This window comes from Mesitornis unicolor, unplaced genomic scaffold (genome assembly GCF_000695765.1).
Source record: "Mesitornis unicolor isolate BGI_N332 unplaced genomic scaffold, ASM69576v1 scaffold6975, whole genome shotgun sequence".
NCBI classification, from domain to species: domain Eukaryota; kingdom Metazoa; phylum Chordata; class Aves; order Mesitornithiformes; family Mesitornithidae; genus Mesitornis; species Mesitornis unicolor.
Window position 1 is genome coordinate 2083 of NW_010186074.1, and position 15171 is coordinate 17253.

The 15171-nt window shown below is 44.6% G+C and overlaps 1 protein-coding gene across 1 annotated transcript in view; it reads left to right on the forward strand.

The window, feature by feature from the left end:
• Positions 1-15023, forward strand: part of LOC104541067 (mortality factor 4-like protein 1) — a 15419-nt gene extending 396 nt beyond the window's left edge. Inside the window, exons 2-12 of the mRNA XM_010185031.1 lie at positions 219-265; positions 2066-2133; positions 4372-4458; positions 4831-4911; positions 7433-7495; positions 11537-11562; positions 12171-12259; positions 12550-12651; positions 13444-13532; positions 14481-14653; positions 14935-15023. Of these exons, the coding sequence (XP_010183333.1) occupies positions 219-265; positions 2066-2133; positions 4372-4458; positions 4831-4911; positions 7433-7495; positions 11537-11562; positions 12171-12259; positions 12550-12651; positions 13444-13532; positions 14481-14653; positions 14935-15023 (914 nt within the window). The remainder of the gene's footprint in view (positions 1-218; positions 266-2065; positions 2134-4371; positions 4459-4830; positions 4912-7432; positions 7496-11536; positions 11563-12170; positions 12260-12549; positions 12652-13443; positions 13533-14480; positions 14654-14934) is intronic.
• Positions 15024-15171: the final 148 nt, after the last annotated feature.

Below are 15171 nucleotides of genomic sequence, written 5' to 3' on the forward strand. Positions count from 1 at the left end.
CAGTTTTGGTGTTTCATGGCCCAAATATTCAGAGCTCTGGTCCTTTGGTGCAAGAGGGAATTTGCTTCTCAAACACCAGCCTGCTTCTCAGATCGGTACCCGCCTTTGAATGTCTTTCTAGGTTGACACCACATTGATTGTGTTGTGCTTGATGACATATTTTACTGAAGTGGCACGTTGGTGGTAGTCTAAGATGTTTGTCTGCGACTTTCTTTCAGGTGAAAGAGTGCTTTGTTTTCATGGACCTCTCCTTTATGAAGCAAAGGTATGTGTGCTTGCTTATTGCTGCTGCTTTTCCCCAAGAAAAGAAGGAATTGTGTTAGTTTACCTGCTGCGCCTCACTAGATGGGATTAAGGACTGAAATGAAAACAAAAGAAAGCCTGATAATGTATGAAATTAATCAGTTTTAAGTCCTGGAGTTCTATATTGTAGAAAAATTTCAGAAAACCCCATGGTGCAGCTGTTCTGGTGAACTCCTAAAGGCTCAGGGTTCTTGTGTGTCAAGCATCCGATTCACTGTGTTCCCAGAGCACCAGGGAACGTTTGTGCCCGCAGGACTCGGTGCTGGAGCATGAGCACCGAGTTAGGAGCAGTTTGAGCTTCCTCAGCGGTGCCGGGTGCTGAGTGAAGTCTGTGCTCTTCAAATGGGACAACGCTGCGGAGACAATTTTGGATTGAAGTCACAAGGAAGCGGCCTTCTCGGTTCTGGCTTTTTCCCCGCAGAAACCACGCGGTGCAGATTTGTGACGTGGAGGAGCATCCCTGCTGCTTGGGTTGCAGGCCTCTGCTGCAGCGCTTCCCGCTGTGTGCTTTTCCTCTGGGCCTTACACAGATGTCACTGCTGTGCCATCAGCTCCTAATCTGACTGCGGGTTTCCACTGCCTCTGAGATGGAAACAAAGGGCCTGTGTAGCTGCATGGGTTGGAAGACTTGCAGAAATTCCTGGGGTGCCTTAAACAGAGATTTAAATCCGTTAGGTTTTAGTGTCAGTGAATGGTAACTCGAGAGGAGGTAAAAGGGGGGCAGTTAGGAATAATTGACATCTCTTCGTGCTATCAGGAAATAGTCATTCTGATGTTGAAATAACATCCAGAGCATTGACAGGGACGTGCTTGTCTGAACCATCTTCACTTCAGTGATTCTGCTGTCCCCTGTCTTGCTCTGGAACTGGAGGCCAGGTGGGTGATGTGGCTGCTGTTCTGGGCTCTGCTTTTGCAGGAAGAGGCACATCCCTGGCCCTGTTTTCCCTTGATACAGAAGCGGTAGCCTGAGCTCTCATGCAGGGCTGCAGGGGCAGAAGGGAGGTGTGTGGCTGTCAGACAGCGTGCACGGTTGTTCCAGCTCCCCCAAAATACTCCCTGGATGGGCTGAGGCAGGGTCATGCAGGCTGTGAGTAGGGCTGTGCTAAGCTGTAAGGCAGAAGAGTTTGTGAGGGACACTTCTGAACCCAACTGGTGGCGTGGAGTGGTTGGAGCACCCTTGTTATGTGTGTTCCCTCTTCTAATGGTCTCACCTTGATATCACTGTGTGAGGGTTATTCATAGGCCAGTCTTTTGATGGCGATAACTGTTTTTATTTGCCTCATGTAGACATTCTTAACCTAGAAAAAGCCCTTGCTGCAGCTGTTTCTGCTGAATATAATGCTCTCTCTGTGGCTGTAGAGATCCAGATTATTTACTTTACTTCTGAAGACTCCTCTCCTTTAGCCAGCTTACCTGTCTGCATGCGAAGAAGCTCTCTAGCAAATGGCTTGTGGCTAAGCTGGGGTAGTGAAGTGACTGCTCCTTCACTCTCCTGGCCATCCCCTGGGGTTTTTGATACCCCTCGTGAGCAAAGGTGGCCCTTTGATAGCTGAGCAGAGTCGCTCGTTTGCCCAGCCCTCCTGAATCCATAAATAGGCAGTAACTCGTGTTAGAGAACCTATTTCTGCTGTGAAGTAGCTGCTGGTATTTCAGTCGCTTGCGTGGAAATCTCTGCATGCTTCAACTCTGAAAGCTAAACCAGCAAAACCCAGTCAGGTCTCTTTGTTCTCATTGGTACTGACAACTTTCTTCTCTGTTCCAGTGTGTGAAGGTTGCCATAAAGGACAAGCAAGTGAAATACTTTATCCATTACAGTGGTTGGAATAAAAAGTAAGTACTGCATAAAATGAAAGCAGTATTTCATTTTCCTTTTGGTATGAATGTGAGCTTGATGGACTGGCACTGCTATGTCTGTGCTGTTAGGAGATAGCTTCTGAAGCTGACCTCCGAGATCTCTATAGGCAAGCCAAGGAGTTACCATAACACAAAACATTGCCTGACTAACTGTTTCCTTCAGAGCTTTGGTCGTGTAGACACACAAGCTCAGGGTGTCAGCAGACTGATGGCAATGCTCTATAGCATTCTGTTAGCTCAAGTTTGGAAATGGATGCTGTAATTCCTCCTGGGCAGAAATAATCTAGTACAAAAACTTCCTTGTTACGTGTTGGTGGGAGAGGCAACCCCTGCTGAGGTGGAGCGAAACTCCACTGGAATGCACAGTGGACTTCGCTTTTGTAGCACTTTTGGCAGCGAAGGGTGGTAGCAGAGATCTGGAGAGGCATGCCTTGCTGCCGGCTGTGCTCACAAGGGGAGAGGCTGTGCTAGTCCTCCACAGGAGCCAGTTTAGCCTGTATTTCAGTCCTTGCCTCTCGAGCGAAGGTAAAGCTACAAATTCTTTTCCCTTCTGCAGAAATGGTAGGGCTCTAGGTGAGAGACTGCTGAAGGATAAAGAGGTCTCTGAAATAAATGTTGAGCCCAGTAAAGGTGAATGCTTCTGTGGGATTATTGCACTTATTATGTACTTGTTTTCTTTCATTTGAATTCTCTTCTGCCACAAGGTTTTTGAATTGAGCAAAAGTGGAGTTTTTTCTTAGCAATTAAAAACTTCAGCTCTTCAGATCCCAAGTCTTTGAGAGCACTTTCCTGCTCTGTTTGGTCACGTTTCATTTCAGTGCTGCAGAATCTGAAGACCAGTGGTTGCTGTTATCTTGAGCTCACTGATGTGACTAAAACCTGAGCTTCACGTTTTAATGTGAAGCTTTTTGAAATGCGTCCTCCGCACACTGAGTGGCCAGATAAATGTTTTATTGTAAACCCCGGCGGTCGCAGGGAGCGTAATTGGTTCTTACAGTGGCTGCTGTATATTAATGAGGCAGCACAAATGTGGTACTTCCTGTCCCTGTTTATCTGACGGGTGCCGTAAGCGATGTTGTGACTCCTGCTTTTCTTGCCTGCGCTCTTCTGAGGTTTTTTTTGCCTGGCAGCTTCCAATTAACAACATTAAAAGTGGCGTGGCTGCACGATCTAATCATGGGGGCAATAGGACTCCTTAATTTTGGCTTTTATAGTGATGGTCCTTTGCTGCTTGTTAATTGCTTGACTTCTGCATTTTTTTGGTGAATATCAACAGGTAGGGTACCAAAAAAGCTGCTGCTTCATACGCTGTAACGTGGTGCAGTTATATAGCTCATCTTTTGAAGGTCTCTTGCAGCAGGAGTCAGATAAGTGGCTTAAACACCTGACTGAAGCACTACCCCAAAAACACAGTCCTAGAGCACAGTGTTGGGAGCATTGGGATGCTAAGCTTGCCTCATCTTAGCACTCAAAGACCTCGTGCTCCTGTAGTGGCTTTGTTTTTGCCCCCTTGATGTTCCAGGACTGGCAGCTGTTGCCATGACATGAAAATCACACAAGTCTCTATGGAAAGAGCTTTAATTTGTGTACGTTGGAATAACTTGGCCACTTTAAATGTGTTGTGTTTGAAATAAGCGGTCACATTGCTCAATTATCCACTCTTTGTCAAAGTGGAGTTGGTGCTCGTAACGGCCGTTTCCCCAACACCTCTTCTCTTAAATCGTTCACTTCAGATTCTTCAAATATTCATGCCATCTTGGTTTCCTTCACAGACAGAAATCAGAGCTCTTCTTCTTACAGTAAGATCTTATTGCTGAATTTGTTAACGTATAAAATGTTGGGATAGATAAAGGAGACTTGTTTCATAATGTACTTACACAGGTGTCCCCTCAGTTTAGTAAGTGTAGACTTTTCTTTTTCCTGAGATGCTGCTTTTAAATTAAAGACAGTCCCCTCCCACCCAAATTGCCCAGCATACGAGTTTGGGAACCTCTTTGGAAATGCCCGAGGGTCACACTTCCCTAGAGAAACAGTTACAGCTTCATTTTGTGGGGAATGTGTTTGGTAACTCACACGTTCACTTGTGTCAGTCCGAGACTTGACACAAAAGTTCAGCCTCCAGTTTTGTGAAGCTTTTAATTGACTCCTGTGTGTGGAATGCAATCGTGTCGTGGCTTTGAATGATCGTTTGATTTTTTCCAATTGCTTTTTCAGCTGGGATGAATGGGTTCCAGAAAGCAGAGTGCTCAAATACGTGGATACCAATCTGCAGAAACAAAAAGAACTTCAAAAGGCCAATCAGTAAGTATTTCTGTGAGTAAATGTATTTTTTAATAGAACTTAAATCCAAGGGTTGTGAGTTTACATTGGTTTTTATGAATGCTCATCTTGTATTTCTTTAGTAGGAATGCTTTTATTGCAAAGCTGGTTTATATTTTCAGAAGTGTTGTGCTGCTTCCACCTGATTCAGAATAGCAAGGATGGTGGGGTGAGATGTGTGTTCTTGGTAGGAAGAAGCCTAAATCTTGATAGTGAGTTGAATTTGTTCCTGCCCATGACACACGCTGACACACAAAGCCATTTACTGAATGTTCTCCTACCTGGTCCCCTTTAAGGGAAAACAAACTTCTTTTTTCCATTAATGTTGTCTTTGTGAATTTACTCTCTTTAAAGGGAACAATATGCAGAGGGGAAGATGAGAGGCGCTGCTCCAGGCAAGAAGACTTCTGGTCTGCAGCAGAAAAATGTTGAAGTGTAAGAAGCTTTTTATTTACAAAACCATCCCACCCCCAAAACCCCACCTAAAAACAACCTCCCAAACTTTTGCTTGTCAGTTTTACTACTGGTCTTTAAATAGTCTTTCTTATATTGGTTCTACAGGCTAAACTACATTACTTCTGACACGACCCATAGAAAAATTGTTTTGATTTTGTGATACCGTAAAGGCCTTTGAAATATTTCATTAAAGCCGCCTTCTCGGGCTGTGCAGTGTTAAATTCTGGATCAGGTACTGAGGAGACACTGCCACTGCACCTTTTGTGCACTCTGTTCCTCTTAAGTTAGTGAACTGACACTCAAAACGCGGTGAGTCCTTGTGAGACTTGTGTCTTGGTGAAATCAGTTTCTGTAGAGAATTTGCCACCTCTTCCAAGCTGTGCAAACAACTTTGGAATAAATTCCTTGAAATGCCTTGCCTTCTTACTGTGCAGTTGTTAAGACTGCATTTCAGGAGTCTTTGTTTTGCTGTTTTTGACAAAACGAAACCCATATGCTGTTAAAAATGGTTTTGCATCTTAAGAGACCAGAAGCAAGCTCAGACCTTTATTAGGAAATGATTTTAGGATTTCAGCTTTCTTTCATTCCATCCTTTTGATTTCTCAGAATAGGCTGGTACGGTGTCTGGATTCTCAGTCAGCCAGAACAGCTCTGCTGCTTTGCTCATGTGCCGTGAAACCCCTCTGGTTGGGGAAGCACTTCACTTAATTCTGAACATGGTCGTTCCTAATGTGGTGGTTTGAACTCCTGACTTCATTTGTGGTTCTGGTCTTCATGAGGAATCTGCTGAGATGGCATCAGTCCCTACGAGCAGCACTTGGCAGCAGCCTCAGATTTCATGTCTCATTTATGGGCAGCTTTATGTTATGAGGTCTATACCATTGATGGGAGAAGTGCAGCGGTAGTGGGTGCAGTTGGGTTTTTTGGTCTAGACCCTGAATGCAGATTTCATTTGGGGATTATCAAAGCCCAGCCAGGGCTGTAAACTGGCTCTTGGGCTCTGGGATGAGGAGTGCGATGGATGTGGCCATAGTGGTGTGTGCATGTTCCCTGGGTGGGGTGGTGTTGCTGTAGGTCCTGAGGTGCTCCAGCACCGGTGGTTTGGTGTGCTCTGTCAGCTCAGGACAGAGTCACCCGTGTGTCACCTTTTGGGACTGAGAAACCCAACCCAAATGTCTGTTTAGACAGCTCCTACTGAGTGTCATTAAAATCTCATTAAAACAGAGCCAAATTACAACCACTACTAATTCGGCTGCTTAAGGGGTTGTTGCACTTGACTCTTCTTGTGTTTTAGTCAGTGGGAGCAGAACTAATTTCGTGTGTAACTTTGACACAGGGAGTGATGACTCACTTGGAAATGTCGGCAGTTTGTGGTCTAGAGAACATCCCAGTGGTAACTGGGCTTCCCCACGCCCTCTGCTTTAGTCGCCCTGCCAGTCCACACTGGTTGCAGTGGGATGAGGGAAGGCTCAATGTTAACCTGTGCCTGTAACCAAAGTGGGCTTAATCCTCTCAACCACACCTGATAATGTTGGATCTGAGGGAGACCTACGCAGCAGAAATGCCTTCATCTTAAACCTCTGTGTAACTGGAGAGCTTGGGAGCATGTTACCAGCTCTGCCTTTGCTCTCTGGCTGGAACCAGCAGGGGCAAGAGTAGCTTTGCCTTGTGATGAGCATGGGTGGTTGGTGCCAGCATACCAAGACAGGCATCGAGGTAGTTCTCTGAACTTCTGCTTCATGTTGACTGGGAAAATTAATCCCTTGATGGTGGATTTTCAGGGCTGTGAAGAGGAAAAAGGGAAACTCTTGTCATTAGAACAGCAGTCTGGCATTGTGGGAGTTATTTACAACAGGGTCCCATACGCTTGTCGCACTGATCTTGCTCCTAGTCTCTAGCCACTACCAGCATCCAATGCATCCTCCTAAATCAGACCTGTGCTCTTCTACAAAGTCTCCCTATTTTTCTTCCCTGTTTGGAGGCCGAGGGTGAGGAAATGCTTTGAGTTACCCTAGCAGTGGTGCAGGGTTGTGATACCAATGTGGTGTTGACCAAACTGCTGCTGCTCCCATCTTGCTTACAGCTAAAGGTGAGAGGGCTTCTGGAAAATCTCGAGGTGCAGTTCCAGTGTAAAACCCCTGGATTGCACCCTTGTGGTAAACCTGAGGTCATTGGAGGTACATCAATACTGGTGGTGGGGAGGGGTAACAACTAAAAGGGTAACTCTCTCAACCTATTTGGGCCTCAAAATTTACCTTTTGTAGCATTCTTGGAGGACCGAGCAAAGGGAAGGGTAACTTGCGTTTTGGAACTTATTCTTCAGATAGCCAAACAGTAATGGAAAGGAAATAACAATCTGAGCACAACTTATCCTCCAGGAATGTTCAGTAAGACTAATATGCTGCTAAAAAGGTAAATTTTTGAATCTGAAGTAGCTTCTCTTTAAGGCTAAACACGAGGTCTGACATTCTTTCCTTAACTCAACCCCCATTGTGCCTAGATTTTTCAGACGAGATGGAGCGCATACTGTTTGCTGTTTGGAGACCCCTACCATATCGACGCGGTGAGTTAAGGATGGATTGTCAAACCAGGATTTTCATCCTGAAGTCCGCATCTCCTTGCTTTCATAGATTTCTTTTAGAGACTCTTAAAGTCCTCGGCTGTAATAACATGAGCTTTAGTAGCAGTTCAGTTAATTGTAAGTACTGCAGTCTATCGGTTTGGGTGTGGTTTTCTTTCTTTATTTTTTAAAGCCCCTATGGGCTTTAAACTACCAGTTTTTAGTTTCTTTAAAATTTCAGTTGGGATAGGGTGCAATTTGAGTGGCCACACGTTAGTAGAGGACACTGGGTAGCAGTTGGTCTGCATGCTGCTGTGGCCTGGGCTCTGCTTGCATGGAAATGGGTAACACACAGCACTGTCTGCTGGGAGTCTTGAGAGCAAGGCTGCTATGATAAACGTGTTAAAAATGGGAGGTTTGAGCTCGCTCCTTAATGTGCCATATTTTTATTGTTGGCTTGGATAACTGTTTATGTAAACTGGTTCAAAAAGCCTGGGAGACTGACTGTAAGCAATACTTGATCCAATAGAAATATGCATGAAATGCAAATTATATACACTTGTTTTTAAAATAATTACTCATTTTACCATAACTAGAAGCTATCTTAAAAAAAACCAACTTTGTATGGTTATAGCAGGTCACCAGAAATGAAATGCAGCACTACAGATACTGGCTTCTCCAGGCTGTTTTCTGTGTAGCTCTGCTGAATTCCAGCTCCTAAGAGCTGATGTCACCTTTCACGGGCCCAATAGGATTAACTGCCAAAAAGTCACTAGAGTTAACGAGTATTTTTAAAATCAGAAGAGTAACTAAGTGTGTTCTGGAGGGCACTGAATAACAAATTGGAGAATAGCATCTGGCTTTACATTATGTGTATGCAAGCAGTCTCATCAGAGATGCTCTCAAAGCAGTATCTCAGCTTGGGAGTCGTCGTTTTTCCTTCTAATAGGAGTCTTGTTCTTAACCTGAACTTACTACTCCAAAGCATACGCTCCTGCTGCACACCTCGTGGCATCCTCTGCTGGCTCTGGCACCGTTGGCAGTGCTCTCACAAGCTGCTGCAGGTCCCCTAAATGTCAGGCACCGCATGAACGCTGCCTCCACGCCAGCCATCCATGGCTGCAGCAATGCTGAAACAGCTGCGCTGGCTCAAGGCGGAGGTTTTCCAAACCTCTTCTGCTCTCTGATGCTCACCAGTGACACGTGCTTGGGGACCATCGAGTGAGTCGAGTCGAGAATGATGCTCTCCTCCAAATACCCTTTTAGCTTCTGGCAGTGTGTAATTAAGGGACTTCAGAGCTGGAGGCTGTATCCGTGTGATGGGTTTAATAACCCCTTGTAACACTGTCTTACATTTATCTAAACTTCTGAACCATTTGGATGTCTGGCATCCCCATCATCTTGTGGCAGCGTGTTCTTGTTTTAACTCAGAACTGGTGAAGAGAGGAGCAAAGAGGATGATGATAATATTGATATCTGCTGCTTTGGTTTCTGGTCTCTTTCATCAGATCTTGAGGAAAGATTGATTACTACTTGGAGCTTCACCTTTTATTGTTAGTGACATCTCTGCCATGTTTCCCCTCATCTTCTTGCCCACTTGTTGGCTTGGGAAAGCCCTCGTCTGCCTGGTTACTCCTGGTGCAGAAGCTGTTGTACCCACCAGCTGTCTTTGCTCTCTTTACCTCTCCAGGTTTTATTGTGTGCCTGACCAGGCACAGAAGACATACATAGATATAATCCAGGCTAATAATATTTGACGGTTTAATTGAATCTTGATAGGAATGCTGCTCCTCACAGTGAAGGTAGCAACCAGGCTGTTTAAGCGATAGTGGCTGATGTCATACTTTTCTTTCCAACATACTTATTTTTCACACTTGATTCTTTTCATTTACTTTTTATTACTAGTCACCTTGTGTTAGGGGAGACTTTATGATTTCATATAGCTTAGTTACAGCTGTTGTTTTATCAGTAAGCTGGCACCTAATCTTTTTTCTGGCATTTACAAACAGATTGGACTCGGTTGCCTCAGACCAAGTGGTGGCTGCCTCCATTCTCTGCTCATACCTTAATCAGCCATTGCAGGGAGGCTCTAACAGAGAAATACAAACGAAGAATAGCAGCTGGGCTGTACTTGCTGGACAAGGAGAAACCAATGAAAGTTTTTTTTTTCCCTGCTTCTATGCAGCAGTGTAGAGCTTGCTGTTCATGATGTAGCTGTGAAGTGGCACAAAAAGATGTGTTTTAACCTATCCTGGATACATTTCAACCTCTTGGACTCCAGTGTCCATCAGGAGGGCTGTCTGTAACCTCTGTGGTGCAGATGCTGCATCTTTCCTCTGGGTGTCGAGTGCCCTGCGTGCTTCAGTTGCTGTGCACAACAGCAGCACTTCCCCTTGCAGCTGCTGTCACCCAGCAGAGTATTACTCCTGACAGGCAAAATCTGTCAAGTGCTGATGCTTTGCCCCTAACCTTGGCTCTTTCTGTTTGTTCCCTGGCTCAGATTTGTCTGTTAGCCTTTGCAAACAGATGGCTGCTTTGGCTTGAAGCAGAGGTGTGCGACTTGACGTGCAAGGAGCGAGGTGGGAGAGCACCAGCGCCTGCCTGGGATGGCTCGTGCTGGGCTTTGTGCTTCAGTCACGTGGATGTGGGCACTGTCTTAGTTGTGGTAGTTCTTCCAGTACTTTGTATTGCCTGTCCCAGTTTGAGACTCTGCTTCTAGACTAATGCTTAACATTCTTTTTCTCTTGTGGTTTTAATCCTGGAAAGAACTCCCCGTTCCTCCTTGTTTACTCTAGGTTTGGAAGAAAAGACTTTCCTTTCAATGCACTGGTCTGTTATCAGTGACTTGACTTGGCAGTCGTTCCCTCTTCCTGCAGAGAGCTGCTCTTGGTTCTGCCCACAGCCTGAGCCCAACGCTTGTTTGTGACTCAAAGTCTGAAGAAGGCCTTGCTCTTCCTATCTTCAGACCTTCCCAGAAACTCTGCCTCCTTCCCGACCCAGATAAACCCAGTTCAGAGCCCGAGTACAGGAGTCACTTCAGGGAAATAATCTTGTACTGGTACAGAGTTGCAGCCACACGATTTTGTGAGAGGTTTAACTGGACTCCTATTAATCGTGAGCAAATTGAAACATGACTGGTAGTGCTCTTAATGAAAACTTCCTGAAAATGGTTAGTTAATATAGAGAGGTCAGATAATGACAGAATTATGTTAGGACAGTCTAATTTTGTCATTGGCAGTCTTGACTATCTGAATATCTGCACAGTGTGCATTGTATTTCAGGTGTCTAAAATGCTTGGAAGTATAGATTTTGATTTAAAATTAGGGGCTAAGGATAGAGACTTTGTAAATTAGAAACACTAAGTGCTGCGAGAACCATTTGGAAGAAGATAAATACTAGGGACAAGGCTATTCAGTACACTTCAGATGTTTCTAATAAGTGGTGAGTGTAATTATGATCTCCCCCAAAAGCTGATGGTGGAATCGTAGGCAGTCCTTCATGCACTGAATTCTGCTGGCGCTGTTAAACTTCCACTGCTGTAGTGGTAAAACTGTGTTTTCAGTACTTTACTGGAAGTTAATCCAGTTGTCTGAGATGTATCTGATAGTTCCCAACACTTCTTCCCTTGTCCCATGTCCTGTCTCCAAGTGATCCCTGAAATAAGGAAATAAAATACCTACAAATCTAGTGTAGTTCTGCAGGAGCACTGGAAGGTGTGAAACCTCTGTAGGTGTTACTTGCATAAACGTCAGTCAAAACTGCCCTTAAATACGTGACCTTGGCATGGCTTCTGGGCTTTTGTAGACTGGAGTTCAGTGTTTCCCCCAGAATGGTGAATCCCAACCTGCTGCATGAGAAACCTTGGTAGTATCAAAACTGATGCTAAATCGTATCTGACATCTTTTTCATGTGCTTTTATCTAAAGGCTCCATAGGCCACTGAGTATTCACTTGTTCTGAACCCAGTGGGCAGTTTTTCTGGCTTTCTACTTTGGATTAAGTGCTGCTGTCTTTATATTTGCAATAATTTGTGTTCTTCTTGCAGGAAAACAAAAAAGAACAAACAGAAGAGTAAGTATCTCTTTTATTTGGTGTGGAAGTGGATATCCTGAGTGAAGGATGCTTAGCTGGAATAAGGCCTTAAACCTGCCTGAGCTCAGTTCACTTACTGTCACCTTGGGCTGTTCCTCCTGGACTTCAGACGCCTCTTCCTCTGGGTCAGGAGAAATGCAAACTTTTCTGGTTTGTGCACAAACTCCTTGGTTCGGTCTGCCAAGATTTTGACCTCTTGCAAATTAAAAGCAAAGTTGGATCCGTTGAAGTAATTTCGTAAGTCAAGCTTATGTTTTCTTACCGAGGTGGAGGTGTGACCTGTCTGCAGAGCTGCCTCCAAAAATTCTTGTGGAGAATGTTACAGATGCTGGCGTATTGGTTTGGTTTTAGTGCAGAAACTTCCATCTTCAGATAATGCAAATACAGCAAATTAAACTGTCTCAGATATGAGGACCTCCAGAATCCAAGTAATCTTTGAAACAAAACCAAACAAGTGAATTGGTGACCTGAGAGAAGTCCGAGTCTTACATTTAAACCCTTCTTCTAAATCTTTTTTCCTGGTATTCTTACTGACTTACCAGATTGCTTAAGCAGCATCATGTCCTTTTTTGTCTCTTTCCATGCAGCTCCAGGCATTGGAGAAGGCAGCAGCACCAGTGAGACACCTCAGCCTCCCAGGAAGAAGAGGGCTCGAGTAGATCCAACGGTTGAGAGCGTGCGTATTTCTAACTCTCTGAGGATCTTTGATAGAAAGTCTTTCTTTGCTCAGAAATACAGACAGCAACACTTTGTCCCGCAGTGTGAAATGTTCCAGCTTGCAAAACTGAGGTTCCCAAGTGGCCTTGAAAGATCTGAACTATTTCCTTGTTCCCTGTGGAGCCTACAGGAGTTGCTGTAGTGATTCCCCAGTCCTGTGGTGGATTTCAGCTGTGAAAACAAGGGCTATGGGTGGCTCTTAGCTGGGACAGTTACCTGAAAGTAATTGGTCTGATTTCTCATTTTCAGGAAGAAACATTTATGAACAGAGTTGAAGTAAAGGTGAAAATCCCAGAAGAGCTGAAGCCATGGCTGGTAGATGACTGGGACTTGATCACCAGGCAAAAGCAGGTAACTTTCCATCAAAACAATCTGGCTGTGTGTAGGTGAGGACACAAACTAGAATTTCACGTTCACTTCAGGTGCAGTGTAGTGAGATCTCTTGCAGGGTGGTTAACTTGGCAGTTCTCGTTCTGGTTGGATTTTAACCTGTGAGCAGGGTTGTGCTCAGCAGAGTTGTGTGTAAATTTGTGGAGTAGACTTTGTCTAATCAAGCACAAGCTAGAAAGGCAAACTTAGGATGTTTTAATGGCTTGTGACTTGTCTCTTGTATGAAACCACTGCTGAGGTTGGCAAGAGGTGTAGAAACCAACACTGCTGAAAGCTGTTTGTTATTGTTTGATCAGCTGTCATTGCACTTACTGCTCCTCCAAGGGACTGTGTCTGCTCCTGCCATCCCAGACACACAAATATCTTCAGGTCCTGTGTGGATAAAGCTGACTTATCTTAAACCTGCATCAGCAGTAGAGGTGCTTAAGGGCCACTGTATTACACCAACTCCAGCTCTGGAGACTTGGGTTTGGTTTCTTTTGTCGCCCCAGATGCCTTCGTGTGAAAGGGAACAGATGAGTGAACTGGGGCCCATGCCTCTGAAAACCAAACAAAAAACCCACCAAAAAAATAAAGCAGTGGTTGTGGTACGCACAGCTAAACCAGTTGGGTGTTCCTTTAATAACATTTGATGTCTTAACCTGCTAATTTCATTCTGGAAATGTCACATGTTGGTTCACACTTAGCATGCAGATATAAATGTCTGCGTAAATTAAGACAAGCTGGATCCGCTCGGTTTTATTTCTTCTGTAGCTCTTCTACCTTCCTGCCAAGAAGAACGTCGACTCCATTTTAGAGGATTATGCGAACTACAAAAAATCACGAGGAAATACTGATAACAAGTAAGTAGTGGTCATTTCAGACCTTAAATACCACTTTTGCTGCTGTTGTTGGACTTGTATTTCATGGAGAAAGTAGTAAGGTTGTTAAACATGTGCCAGCCCTATCTCCAGCTGCATGGCCAAGACCGAGGTGATGGAGGAGCTCAGAAATCATTGAGGAGGTAATTCAAGAACGCAGGTCTGATTTCTGGATGTTATCTCGGCTCCCCTAAGCCTTTTCCTAAAGGAAGCTGGTAAAAGCCAAGTGAGGAGCTCTCCACCCCTTCGTTCTAGCTCAGGCTTCCTCTGCTGGGTGAATAATTTCAGTGGCACTCGCTGTGTGTGCACTGAACAAGGTCTCAGGAAAGCCACCCAGCAGCTGAGCGAAGCGTTACTGTGTGGGTGGACTCTGGTGGGGGCAGAGGGTGGGGGACAGGGAGGACAGCGATGACTTCTAAAAGGGCAGAGCTAATTACCTGGAGGTGACAGCTTTGAAGAGTCTTATTTGTAATTACCCCCGCAGTCCAGCCCTGACAACAAACAAGGTGTGTGTGTGTGCTTGGCTGAAGCTTTCCTGTGGTAGAGGCAGAGAAACTAGAAAGGTGAAGTTATTTTCTTCCATTCAAGAGGAAGCAAATGACTGACTTGTCAGGGTGCTTTAACATTCCTTTATGTACTTGTCCTAATGGCCGCTCTGGAAGGACTGCTCTAGGAGTTAACTGCTCTGAGGGGCTATGTGACTAAAAGCAAGGCCTTTCTTGGTTTGCTGAAATTCTTGCTGAGTTCGGAACAGTCCATTTTTAAAGGCGGTCTTGAAACACATCACTCCCTGCAGCTGTGTTTTAATGTCCCCAGACAAATTTCCTCGAGGAATCTGAAGGCTCATAGAAGATCTCCATGGTTTCGATGCGCTCCCCGAGCCAACCCTCACCTTGCGTCAAGCCTGTTGGTGTTTTCTCTCTTTACCAGGGAGTACGCAGTCAATGAAGTTGTGGCTGGAATTAAAGAGTACTTCAATGTCATGCTGGGAACTCAGCTCCTCTACAAGTTTGAGAGGCCCCAATATGCTGAAATTTTAGCAGATCACCCAGATGCTCCAATGTCTCAAGTCTATGGTGCCCCACACCTACTGCGGTTATTTGGTGAGTGGCACCTCCTTTTCCTGTCTTGGGTCTCGATGGGTGTGAACTGCCAAAACTGGACAAGCAGCTCTGAAATGTGCTTGTTTCTTGCCTTACTCCATGTACCTGAAGTGTTCAGAGCAACTCAAGGATTTGGGATGGAAATGGATTTTCAACAGTCGTTAGCTTCTCTGTATTGGAATAGATTCCTGGGTGGTTTTTATGTCACTGTAAGGTTTTAGACTGTACTGAAATACTTCTAAAGCTGTTGTTTATAACAAGTGCTCCTTCTTTTGGAACAGTGCGAATTGGAGCTATGCTTGCTTACACTCCTCTTGACGAGAAGAGCCTGGCTTTGCTGTTAAACTATTTGCATGACTTCTTAAAGTAAGTACTTCTACAGTTCTTTGACAAAGAAAAGGTTCAGTAAGCACAGGCTACTGTAATGGAGCCTGTTTTTAGTAATGAATTGTTTTATAACTATATATGTAATAATATACATAAAATTAATTTTTATATATAAATATAGCTCTATATAT